This window comes from Eleutherodactylus coqui, chromosome 4, assembly GCF_035609145.1.
Source record: "Eleutherodactylus coqui strain aEleCoq1 chromosome 4, aEleCoq1.hap1, whole genome shotgun sequence".
In the NCBI taxonomy this organism is placed as follows: Eukaryota; Metazoa; Chordata; class Amphibia; order Anura; family Eleutherodactylidae; genus Eleutherodactylus; species Eleutherodactylus coqui.
The window spans coordinates 237,782,605-237,796,421 of record NC_089840.1 but is presented as its reverse complement, the minus strand read 5'-3'; the positions used below and the strand labels follow the sequence as shown (position 1 = coordinate 237,796,421).

General features: G+C 43.4%; 1 protein-coding gene across 1 annotated transcript in view; it reads left to right on the top strand.

Moving 5' to 3' along the window:
- Positions 1–5,228: 5,228 nt before the first annotated feature.
- The window catches only part of PDZD7 (PDZ domain containing 7), an 86,326-nt gene continuing 77,737 nt past the window's right edge, over positions 5,229–13,817 (top strand). Inside the window, exons 1-3 of the mRNA XM_066600935.1 lie at positions 5,229–5,290; positions 10,599–11,006; positions 13,081–13,221. Coding sequence (XP_066457032.1) covers positions 10,814–11,006; positions 13,081–13,221 — 334 coding nt within the window. The 5' untranslated portion in view covers positions 5,229–5,290; positions 10,599–10,813. The remainder of the gene's footprint in view (positions 5,291–10,598; positions 11,007–13,080; positions 13,222–13,817) is intronic.

Genomic DNA, 13,817 nt, shown 5'->3' with positions numbered 1-13,817 from the left:
TTCTTGCGGCTCTCACAGGAGTCTATGGGAACCAGCAACGTATTTTGCATGTAAAAGTGGCCAGCTGGAATGTGTACCTGGCCGGCCAATTCTACGTGCCAGAAAATCGACCATCTGAACGAATGCATTGGAATCCAATGCTTCAGATGGTTGCAATTTTCGGCTGGCGTTCAAGTAGATATGACACATTTAATAGCTAACAATAAGAAATGATGTTAGAGCAAGCTTTCAAGGCTACTTGGGTCTCTTCTAACTAGAGGAATACACAGGAGAAGAAGCTGACTTCACGTGAAACCGTACTTTGCCTTTATTTTATTGTGCCACAGTGCATGAGACTAGACAGAACACGTTTCAACTCACAAGACTCCTTTGTGAGTTGAAACGTGTTCTGTCTATTCTGATGTACTGTGCCACAATCTAATAAAGGCAAAGCACTGTTTCGTGTGAAGCCAGCTTCTTCTCCTGTGTATTCCTGTATGTAATGCCGCCAGAACTGGGCAGTGAAGCAAAGGATCCATGAAACTACTGCCGGGAACATTCAGATGCCGTGGGATGAAGGGAAGGTGAGCAGCAACTTTATCATTTTTTATATCTCTTCTAACTAGTCTGATGAAGAGCCCTAAGTAGTCTCGAAAGCTTGCTGTAACTTCATTTCTTCTTGTTAGTCATTAAATCGTGGTATATCTACCCGATTATTTTGTTTCTCTTGCTGAGAACAATAACCTTCCGCCATTGAAACACATAGCCAATAAATCATTCGCATCCTTTCTTGGCGACAGCTTTCATTCCAGCAGTGCCACATCAACGCCTGCTTTTTTTAACCTTATTCCCACAAGTTCTTTCTAAGTGATGCTGAAATACTGGCAGGCAGGGGCGTAGCTAAAGGCTCATGGGCCTGGGTGCAAAAGTTTATCTTGGGGCCTCCCAACTTCTCTTAGCCCCTTAACCGGGATCATGGATGGGTGCGGCTAGTGGAATTTAACCCAATTGTCTATATGGTTAACTGGTTGATTTTATAGCTCAGCAGGTAATTACTTTTTCACATAATGCCAAACAGCATTATTCCGTCAATAAATAAAATAATTTACAAGCAGCATTTTGTGATTGTTTTGGTTATCTTTATCTAATATTAAACGTTGTTTGATGATCTGAAACATTCCAGGACAAGTATCCAAAATAGGAGAAATTGGGAAGGGGGGCAAATACTTTTTCACAGCACTGTACAAAACGGTAAGATATTTTTAAGATTTTCAAGACTAAGGAATTAGTTGCTTCAAGAGACAAACAATCCAATATTCAATAACTCTATCTGCAGGCAACTGTCAAATAGCGACAGACAAGCTGCTTTCCCATCCCATCATTCTAGTTGAGTTGGCCAAATAGTCTGCCTGATCTACTAACAGAGCGAACATCAGACATGACATAGAGGACTGTATTCTATACATCTTGGAGTTCTTAATAGACCAGTAGAAATTCTTCAAGATCGCTGCTTTGTATGTCCATGTCTGATAATGCATGGCACTTGAGATGTTAGTGGGAGTCTCATGATTAATTCATAAGACCTGGTCACTCATCCAAGATGCTGTAATCCATCTAATGGATAGGAAATGTTCTCTGCTCAGTGCTTATATTACCTTACATGTAGAAAACTTTTTTTTTTGAATTGGAGATTTCACACATTGTCCTCACCCAAACTCCAGATTCACCTAGCCATGGTATGCCAAGCAGTGGCATAGCTATAAGGGTTGCAGTTGTTAGAAGCCCCTCCTTGCCACTGTAGTGCTGCACCCCTGAGAAAGCCCACGCAGTGCGCCCTCCCCCCCTGCAGCGCAACTCAAGGCTGTTATCTGCACATAATTATATATGTACAGCTGATATACGTCATACATCTCTCTGTATATTATGATATAGACCATGCTGGTATAACCTGGATATCTCATGTATATAATTATGTATGTACAGCTGGTATAAGTCATATATCTCCTGCATATAGTGATATGGGCCATGCCTAAAGAGCTACAAACATATGTTCATGTAGTCCAGGAAATGTTTGAAAGATCATAGCAAGAGACCAGTTCATGTATGTAAATGTGTTTTGCAGCTGCACACAGCACGATTCATGTATGGGTACAAGTACAGATGACTGCAGGCTGTATGGCTTAGGTATGGGTACAGATGACTGCAGGCTGCATGGTTTAGGTATGGGTACAGGTACTGATGACTACAGGCTGTACAGGTGAGGTATGAGTACGGGTACAGATGACAGCAGGCTATATGGTATAGGTGCATGTGACTGCAGGGTGTATGGTTTAGGTATAGGTACAGATGACTGCAGGTTGTGTGGTTTAGGTATGAGTGCAGGTACAGTTGATTGCAGGCTGCATGGTTTAGGTATAGGTGCTAATGACTGCCGGCTGTAAAATTTGGGTATGGGTTCAGATGACAGCAGGCTATATGCTTTAGGTATGGTTACAGATGACTGCAGGCTGTACAGTTTAGCTATGGGTATAGGTGCAGATGACTGCAGAGTGTATGGTTTAGGTAAAGGTACGGATGACTGCAGGCTGTATGCTTTAGGTATGGGAACAGATGACTGCAGGCTGTATGCTTTAGGTATGGGTACATGTACAGATGTCTGCAGGCTGTATGGTTTAGGTAGGGGTAGGAATGCAGATGACTGCAGGATGAGTCGTTTAGGTGTTGGTACAGGTGCAGATGACCGCAGGCTGTATGGTTTAGGTATGAGTACAGGTACAGATGACTTCAGGCTGTATGGTTTAGGTATTGGAACAGGTATAGATGACTGCAAGCTGTATGGTTTAGGTATGGGTATAGGTGCAGATCACTACAGGCGGTATGGTTTACATATGGGTACAGGTACAGATATCTGCAGGCTGTATGGTTTAGGTAGGAGTAGGAGTGTAGATGACTGCAGGCTGCATGGTTTAGGTATGGGTGTAGATACAGATGACTGCAGGCTGTATGGTTTAGGTATGGGTATGGGTACATATGACAGTAGGCTGTATGGTTTTGGTTTGGGTATAGGTACAGAGGACTGCAGGCTGCATGGTTTGCAGTCCTGAGAGATAACTATGAGCTGGATACTGATCCTAAAAATACCAATCAGAGAGAAGTCACCTGTGATCACTGGAGGTAAGGGCAGCTTTACCTTATTCTGAATAAGGAAGAATATACCCATCCCAACAGAGTAGCCTACTCGAGGTCATGTTAGATTAGTCAAGTCATGTAAGGTATACACAGAGACAAGAGAAGGAGGACAAGTTATGATGTAGATGCCAAAACAATAGAGACTGGTACGAAAAGGTAGACAATGCTCTCTATACTTTTCCTGACCAGATCTGCCTAACAGCTGCGTACCTGCCCTGAAAAGGGCGACACAGCATTTGGAACCTAGCAGTATTCCCTGGGTGTCCCTAGCTGTAAAAAGGTGCAAGGAAACACTTAGGGCTCCTTCACACTGGCATGGGCGTGAATCACCCCGTGATTGTGAGGTGTTTTCATGTGAAAACAGCCTCGCACTGCTGCAGGAATGAAGGGAATCCCCACCACAGCTGCGGCAGAGGATCGCAGAGTTCTCCCATTGCTTTAAATGGTGTTGGAGTTGCTGCCACCAGCCCCATTGAAAACAATAGGCAATACTGCAGAGAGATGCTGCAACTTTTTCTCTGCATAGCATTGCAATGCGGTGCCATGCAGGCAAAGAGCGCTAATGTGAATAAACCCATTCAAAAGAATGGGTTTCATATCTGTGCGAGATTTGTGTGTCCTGCAACACGCAAATCATGCACAATTTTTACGCCACTGTGAAGCTAGCCTTAGGCCGCCTGCACACGGGCGGAAATCCCGCCGCGGTATTACCCGCGGGATTTCCGCCACTGAAAGTTTGCATAGGAGTGCATTACAATACGCACTCCTATGCAGACGGCCGCGGTTTGGCCGCGCGAAATCTCGCGCGGCAAACAAACCGCGGCATGTCCTATTTTTGTGCGGGGCATGCACTCACCCAGCCGCCAGCTCCGGTCTGCGCATGCGCCGGCTGCGCCGCAGCCGGCACATGAAAGAGCCGGGGCCGCCAGGCGCGGGTGAGTACGCGCTCGTCTCTGCAGGCTCTCGGGTCGGGTCCCGCGGCGAGAATTCTCGCCGCCGGATCCGACCCGCTCGTGTGCAGGCAGCCTATGGAAGCAGGAAAAATCAGGGAAGATGGAGAATACAAAACAAAAAGCAGCAGTCAGGAACTAGTAACAAATAGCAAAGTTCTCTGAACCAGAAAGTCAAAGCCCAGCTCAGCCCAGGGCTATACAAAAGTATAACCATCATCCTCTGAAAGGTGGAGCTGATATAAAACTCCTAAACCGCATACCAATAGGCCGACTAGATTGAAGGTACAGATGACTGCAGGCTGCGTGGTTTAGGTATGGGTACAGGTGCAGATGCCTCCAGGCTGTACAGTTTAGGTATGGGTATGGGTACAGATGACAGCAGGCTGTATGCTTTAATATCATTTCAGCCAGTGAAGGAATGATACTAGATGAGGAAGTTACATTGTAACATCGCAATCTACCCTCGGAGTGCGGCACCATGATAATACCCTACCTGCCCGTGTTGTGCGCTTATATATCTTCTGTGTCCTCAATTTGGCATCTTGGACAAGCCTCATCAAGAGAGGCGAGCCATCCTAGTACAGCAGGCAGCCACCACATTGTGAGGAGTGCACACAATGCTGTGTTCTGAGCAGCTTCTTTGATGGCAGTAGCAAAACAAACTAATTAGCCATTTCAATTGGTATATCTTGTTTGCTGTACACAAATGAACATACCTTGCGGGGACAAAAAGTGCAGTAAAATAAACCGATGCATGCGCAGAAAAAAGCATGCAGTCGTGTGTAGCCGGGCTAACTTCAGTATTTGATTTTTATACTTCATTCCATTTCCATACGCTGTTTATTTCTATACACAATATAGCTTTGTATATTAAATTCACGCAGACACGGATTCCCTTTCTTCATCTCTACTGCCTGATTTTTATGGGTACCTGGCCAGCTTAAAAAGTACAGTCCATACAAGCATATTGTAATACTGTGTAGTACATGTAACCTTGCATGCAGAAAGTTTGGCAGGCATTGCTCCTCCTATTGGATGATGAGAGCCACTAGAGGGCGCAGGAGTGAACCTGTCATGTTACACATGTACAGTGCAGGCTTGTGATGTAACACAGCAGTCAGTGGAAGCAGAACAGCATCAGATTATCCATCTGCAACGACAAATGTAAAGTAAGTGAACGTTCTGCATGTGATAACTTTATTCTCTCCTAGGACTATTTGTACCATAGCAGAAAAATAGATTCTAGAACTCTGAAAGCTACATGTCCTGTTTATCTAGTCTTATAGACCCAGTATCAGATCTATTAATGGTAATGTGTTTCATTTCTGAACCTCATCTGAAAAGTATTTACAGATGTAGCAAAGTTTAACATGACTGTAATAACTTGTCGCAGAAAGTTATCTTAAGATATTGAAAAGTTATTGTTCTTATATCTGAACACAACAAAAGCCTTTGTAGAACTGAAATGGTAAAAGTCAAGTTCAACTCTGCTACATCTGTACATATACTAGTGATAAGGTACAGCCAGTAGTTACGTCTGGAGACTGCTAGGCTGAGCGTGTTTACCTGCTCAGAGTCTAAACAGTGAAGCATTTATGTGTTCTTTGTATTTAATGTTTATATTATTCCATTAGTTGCATTGATACAATGTATCACGAATGACAACCAGTATTGGTAAACAAGCTGCTTATCCATAAGGTGCTGTTATATCTCACTGGTCTGATACTACAGTGTGTCTACTCATCCAGCAAAGAAAGTTCTGGCTCATGACTCCCGTTCTTTAGCTATGGAGGCATACTGTGTAGCCCAAGGCACCTTATGTAACTATGGCCTAAATTAGTGATTCTCCTTTTCATTACTCAGTCCCAATGTCTTTTATTATCAAGAAGAAACAGATCAGGTAACAAAACAGATACGTGCAATAGCTACACACTGAGGCTGGGTGCACATAGGGCTGATTTGCAGTGGAATGTCCACAGCGGGAATTGGCTGTAGATCATCTGCGGAAAGTTTGCTTCAAAACCCGCCCCATTTGCGCAAATTTTGAAGCCGGTTGTATCACGTATTGCTGTGTAGAATTCGCCCCCTTATTGAGAAGAGACGAATTCTGCAGCAGAAATGGCGATAAAATTGACATACTGTGGAATTGAATTCTGCATCGCATGTCAATTTCCACGCAGGTTTTGTGTGGATTATTTCTGCAGCTACATTTTGAAAATCTCATCCACTTTGCTACTACTGTAAATGTAAAGAATTTCTGCACAGAGCGTCCGTACAGAAATTCCTGGGCAAATCTATCCCCTTAGGCCCCCCTTCTCCCTGAAGGTCAGATGTGTCTCACTCGAATATGTGTGAATTGTAATATAGGATTACAGATTTAGCAGAGTTGATCTGGGATCATGTAACATTTTAGGACTGCATCATTTTGGGACTCTGATAACTCACAAAGTTTAAAGGGGTTTTTGACAACATTTTTTGCTTGCTGATTGGTAGGGCTCCTACTACACTTACACTCGTCAACTGCTAATTTTTTCCTTCATGGCATCTCTCCCAAATAAGCATCATGCAAGTACTGCAACTCAACCCTAGTCACTTGAATGGAACTGAGCTATAGTTGTTGATGAGTCATCTATGCTGACGGAAACTCACTAATCGGAAAGTAATTGCATATCCTAGCAAAAATTCCTTTAGCCCTGCGGTAAACCACTAGTAAAGTATTGCAGTTTCATTAAAATCAGCTATGCTGTATCAGACAAGTTGAGCTTCGACCCATTTTTTTAAAATAAGTCTTTATATAGCTATACATATGTATATCTACTAGAGATGAGCGAACGTATTCGTTTAGGGCGATTTCGCAATCGAACAGCGCTTTTTTCGAGTAACTGACTACTCGGGCGAAAAGATTCGGGGGGGGGGGGGCGCCGGGGGCGGCATGGTGGAGCGGGGGGTAGCAGTGGGGAACAGGGGGGAAGCTCTCTCTCCCCTGCCCACTCCCCTCTGCAACCCCCTCGCTCACCCCCGGCGTCCCCCGAATCTTTTCGCCCGGGTAGTCAGTTACTCGAAAAAAGCGCTGCTCGATTGCGAAATTGCCCTAAACGAGTAGGTTCGCTCATCTCTAATATCTACCTATCTGTCTATATAGTTACACACACAGATAGAGGGGCACAGAAATGTATGCTCACTTCAATATTGTGCCACGTTGTGCTCCTGGGACCTGTAGTCCTATGGGTTTCCAGGAGAACACATCCACCTGTGTGGGATGACTGAACTAGTTGGGTGTGTATTGCTCCAGATGGCCAATCACTTCTGTTCTTCTGCACATAAATACCAGCCCCTCTGACTAGAGCGTGTCGGTCATTTATTAATTTGCTATTTATCCATTATCTCATTCTTTCTCAGAACTTTGATGCTTGGAGTCATGCATGTCTTGTTTCCTGTAAGTTGCATGCATGAAGTTCTGGGTGGGATTCCCTTGTGTCTGTTGATTGAACAATGACGTGTTCAGTGTCTGGTTACAGGTGTTCAGGCATTCCGTGTGAACAGTGTCTTGTTCTGTGTCTGTATGCATAGCTGATTTTCTGTGTGGTGTTCCCTTTATGTTTCAGTCACTTGGTGTGAACAGGTTTGGGCTCAGTGTATGTCTGTAGGTGTTGACTACCCTAGGTGTGACGTGTCCTGTTTCAGTGTGTATGTTGTATTTTCCTTGTCTTGTGTTCCTGCCTATTACCATCAAGGACTAGCCTGGCCCCTAGCTTCCAGCGTTGGGCCGTCCCTACTTGGACGATTGCCCCGCTTGTAAGCAGGACTCCTTTTTTAGGTGACGTGGGCTTGTGCTCTTGTATATTTTGGCCAAAATATAAACCAATATCTTGTAAGTACTAACTTATTAGATATTTCCATCTGTCTGAGTGTTGTAGTACATCGGTCTTTTGGCGTTGTTTGTATGCCCATTCTGGTTTATGCTATTGGTGTCCAGAATGTATGTACATCCTCCCCCCCCCCCCCCCCCTCTTTCCTTTCCAGACCATATTTGGCTTGCATTCGTGTAGGGCGTTGTTCCCCTGGCCTGCATGGATGTAACATAGTGCTTATGCCCTTTTTTATCCAAATTGAATTATTGTGGCATTATGTATTACTGTCTTGTCTTTAGAGATGTGAGCAGTTGTACAATTTGCAATTGCTAAAGCCACCATGTGGCCATCCCTGTGAAACTCTAACCAATGTTACCAGCGCTTACTCACCTGGCGGCTCCGGCTGTTTGATGTGGCGGCTAGCCGGCGCATGTGCAGACCGGAGCCAGTGGCGGTTGAGTGACATTTCTGTAGAGCATGCCGCGTTTTGTTTGTCGCGCGATATTTCACGCGGCCAAATCGCGGCTGTCTGCATAGGATTGCGTTTATTAACGCAATCCTATGCAGGCTTCCAGCAGTGGAAATTCCGCGGAATTTCCGCTCGTGTGCAGGGGGCCTATGCAGATATTTTTCGGTGTGTATACTATTTTGGCCCCCTCTATAGATATATAGAGATAGATGAGAATTGAGGGTGCTTTATGCATCAATAGAGAGTGAATTTCTACTTGATGCAATAACTGAGAAGTCTTTGTATGATCTAGAAGAGGATAACTTTGAGAGAGTTTCTACAAATTGAACTGTAGCATAAGCAAAAACTTTTACTAGGCTTCTATACTGTAGTTTATACTTCTCATAAGTAACTTTGTTGCACCTCTGGACGAGGAAACAGCTTCCTGTGGGAAGGTCAGTGGAGGAAACTACTCTCCTATGGACTAAATAGAGAGGAATAGATTAAATAGCTTCCATCCTTTTGTATTTGTTATACAGTGCTATGAAGTGTAACAGCAACCTGTCATATGATCCAGGCCTGTCATCCTACAGAGATGGGAGTTTGCAGCACACAAAGCTGTTACTGCAGCATATTCAGCTGTATTGATGCATGTCATGGAGTAAACAGGGCAAAACATGCAACATAAATGCTGCTATACTATTCTAGTGATCATTGCCATTATGTTATGAAATGATTAGTAGAATAGTTGCATTACTGCTTTGCTTCTTCTATTTGTATCTTTTTTGTTACAGTTGTTTGTTCAGCAGACGTTTCATATGACATGATGGTACAAGTCAGTCATAATTCACATTTCGGAACAGAATATGCATCTGCTCCTCAGATCTCCTTACGCGCGGCGTACAGGAAGCCAGAATCTCCTGTTAATTATTTACGTAGCCAGGTATATCTTCCAGAGGTGCCGCATCTACAGGTGACCTGGCGTTCCTTTCAAAGCTGCACTTCACAGTAGCTTGAATCAGATACTTACTTGTGGACATCGGGTGACAAAATACAGCATATCAAACACATGCAAGCATACCTGAGTTTTCAACAAGTTCTCTAAAATACACCACATTTGCTGCTGTTGGAAGCCTGTTTTTTTGCATGTAAATTCTGATTTTCAGGCGTTTTTCACCATTTTTCAACAGTTCTGCTGTTTTCAATTCACTTTCATGGAGGGGGCATGCGGCAAGCCTAGCATTCTGTCAGTAGTTCACTGTCCTGACTTCCTTGCCCTTATTTTCCATGCTACATTGCACTGTCTCTGGTCCAATCTGCAGGGAGGCAGTATCTGAGTGCCTGCCACTCTGCTTTTCCAAGCTGATCAGGCATTTAGAGACATTCTGGCCAAATGGTTAGTAAACCCAATATAATGTGTCTTTGTGTGTGTGTGTAAAGTGGGCGCACACACAGCCAAACACCCACACTCTGTAATAGCAGGAGAAGCAGAGACTCTGAGTGCTTGGGAGCTGCTTGTGAGGATAGCCCCCTCCCCTGTTACTATGAAAACATCCATGTGTTCTTGTTGCTACAGAAGCTCTGTACCTAACAACAGAGAGTGGATTGCAGAGAAGCTGGAAGGGAGACCTCTAGTGGTAGCCATTTCAAAAGTGATTTACAGTGGAAAGAAACAAAATTTTTAATGCAAGTATATTACAGAAATGGTGAGAATAACATAAGATAGTAGATGAACATAAGTTGTCTGAAAAGTAGTTCTCATTTTCGAAAAGGGTCTGTTTGCTTCAATGTGTTTCCCCATACGCAACACTCAAAGAGAGTCTCCATAATAAATATCTGTTAGAAAGTACTTGCTAGAGAATGACCGACTATATAAATGCCTCTGCCGGAGCCTTCAAATACAGTGGGACTATAGTGCCCCAATATACAGACCCAAGTCAAGACTAATTTACCCCAAATCTGGGGAAAGCAAGTGCCTTGTGCTTTCTCTATTTGTCCTAGCAGCATTTAAACAACTTTTAACACACAATGCCAAATTAAATAAGACCCAAATATCCACAAGCTATCATATACTGCCCCGAGACAGCATAGAGCAGGAGACCCAACAAGGTTGCTATAGACATATGAAATGCAGAACAGTTTAAACATGTCTAACTGAAATGTTTTCTCCTGGTTTAGGTGACTGTAATTGATGAATGGCATTTACAATGGCAAAGACAGAATTTCCATTCATGGCCTGAAGACATGCTTCTTCTCACTATGTTCAGTATATATCTATTCTGGTGGGAAATGACATGAGGGAATTTCTTATGTGCAAGCACACAGGAATTTCTTCAGCCACAGCATCTATCAGACTCTAGGATCCCTATGACTTGCCCTCACGTCCCGCCGCCATGGCACATGCTATTGAAGTGGATGACAGTGAGATGACCAATGATGAGTTCCCCAGGAGTTCCAGGAGGGACTCCTCAATTAAAGCTCGGCACTTATTTCGGAAACTGACCAGACCAGGAAATGGTCACCCTAAAGGGCTGCGAGCGACCTCCCCGATGGGAAGGGTGATTTTGATAAATTCCCCCTTAGAAGGTAAGTGCTTGGATGCTTTTCTCTACATCACTTAATGTCTCGTTTGTCACATGCTTATCTAAATATGAATACCTTGTAGGACGATATATATTGTATAAACCTATTGACTAGGTTCATTATGGAGAAACATACATAGAACATCTACTTGGTGGAGTGGACCGCATATGGTCATCCATTCATTAGAATGGACACCACATAATACTCCATTTCAGCTACTTCAGGGGAAATGTGTTGCTGGCAAACATCTTTTTCTCTAGCGATAACCAATTATTTCCAGGGGGCCATGAAACCAGAACAATGGAGCAGCTGTTTTACAGAAGAGTTTTCCTTGATGAGATCTCCAAGAGCATGTAGAACAATTGGATCAATAAAAAGCCATATATCACCTGCTTGCAGGGACTATTAGTGGTTACAATGAAATTTCAAAGGTTGTCTCAGGATGACCATTCCGGTCCATATAAGCCCTATGAGGGCCATCTGGAGGACTTGTTACGTCCATGCAGGGCCATGTATGCTCTTGTCTGCTTCTTCACCTTTGACATATTGAGGCAGATTTACTATTCAAAATATGACAGTTTTCTGGCACAACTTGCACCAGAAAACTGTCTTATATGCTTTATGCTACATTTACTTTGTGTTTTTGGACATTTTCTGAAAAGAGAATGGTAATTTTTTGAAATTTTTTTTTTAAATCAAGCCAATTAATAGATGGCATGCACTTAGACAAGTTAGTCTTAAAATGTAACTGATTTACCACCCGCATGAGCCACTGGGATGATCTGGCTTGCTTTAAGACTGCCTGTCTTAGTTTGCACTATCTAACTTCTAGTTAGTATTAGTAAGGCTGCTTTCACTTCCGCGTTTGGGATTCTGTTTTCCTGCTGCTTTCAGGCAGCAGGAAAGGGGCATCCCCTGGCTGAACGGGTCCGTCTTGTGACGGAACTGAACAGACCCCGTTGGCTATAATGGGGTCTCTCCGATTTCCACTCAGCTGTCTGATATTTGGCCAAAAGAAAAAGCACTTCATGGGGCGTTATTTTTTCTAGCCTTTTGTGCCCGTTCTGCAATGAAACCTCCGGATGGAGATTCCAGAGCAGAAGTTAATCTGGCCTAAATCTGCCCCAAGGTTTTTTTTTCTTATTGACCAAGAATTTTTATGTGACTTGTGTATGGTTATTCACTAATTGAGGTCATATTTGCCTTGACCTTGGCACCTTTCTGACTTTATCTGCCCATGATCTTCGCCCTCAGCAGCGTACCCAGCCACCTCTGCTCTTCCCTACATACTGCTATGCCGTTATTTTCAACTAAAGATTCGCCTTTGCTTTGGAGAGGCCATTAACCTGCAAGTCCTTTACACTCCAAACCTTTCATAGAGTAACTAAGAAATAAGTGAAAAGTTTAGTAGGATCATAAATAAAAAAATATATGTAGGCACTAGGAGGGAGATTTATTAAAGGGTTTGTCCATCTACTGGACAACCCCGCTTCAATAGCACAGCCTACTTTAAAATAGTCTCCAAGGCCACTGGAATCCAGTGCTGCAGCTCACTGTGGTCCCGGTAATTTGGTGACGTATGATATCCTAATTAATCATGTGACCGCAGCAGCCATGGAGCCACTGCAGTGTCATCGCTCATTCTCCTGGCATCTGTGCTCACATCCTCATTGGCTACAGCGGCCACCTGATTTCCTGTGATATCATGTGTCACAACAATCACTGGGACAGCAGCATTAAATATAGCTACAGAAATCACATCTCCACTGCTCACTCTTTCTGTACACTGCCCTACATGATAATATGTTTCTTTATATGTGTTACAGACAGAGAGGAGGATTTGAAGTTCTCTGTGTACAGTCTATAGTACACAGCACAGCAGCCAGGTTCCTCCTGCCAGTTCTGAGAGGATTTAGTACACCTTGCAGAAGAGAAAAATGGGGAAAACACAGAATACTAGTCATATAATGGCCAAAATTGTGTTATTCTTCATGAACAAACATGGAAGCGTTTTCAGAAAAGTTAGGTATGTTTTAATATAAAAAGAAAAATAATATCACTATCCATCTCTTTGCAGCCAACAGTGATGAAAGTGATTCAATTCTCGCTATCACAGTGGAGAAAACCCTCGATGGAAGATTGGGCTTCAGCGTTCGAGGCGGTTCAGAACATGGGTTGGGGATATTCGTCAGTAAGGTGGAAGAAGGAAGTAGTGCTGGTAAGATACGTGTATACCCTATCTACATAACTTGTGTGTCTAATAGTATTATATAGCCTTGAAGGAGGGTGTTTTTGTCACTTAATGTTGTCATTGACACAGAAATAATAGTAAATATGATATGCTGCTTATATACTGTCAATTGGGGATGTTATGGGTCCCCAGGAGCTGATGAGGTCCTCTCATGGACGAGACCTCGTAGTGACGAGAGGCGCAGTCAGGATCTTCGTAAAACAAAGCTTTAATCCAAAACAGACAATAACTTGCAGGAACAGGCATGAAAACAGGACATAAACAGCAAGAATGGCTTGGTCAGGAAACAGGATCAGGACATAGGAACAAGACATGAGTTTGGACACTGACCTTCACGCAATGAGTGAACAGACAGGCAGGATAGATATGGCAGATACTAACAGAAGATAATAAGGTGAGGAATGGTGAAGTCCAACACAAGATGAATTATCTCTTTCTCACTGGAGATGTAATGTAGCATGGCCGGGAAATGGAATAACAGATCCGCCGGATCAAACCCAGCAAAATGTCCAGAGTTCATGATATATACACTGAATGGCCACTTAGAGATCCCCTCTAGTATC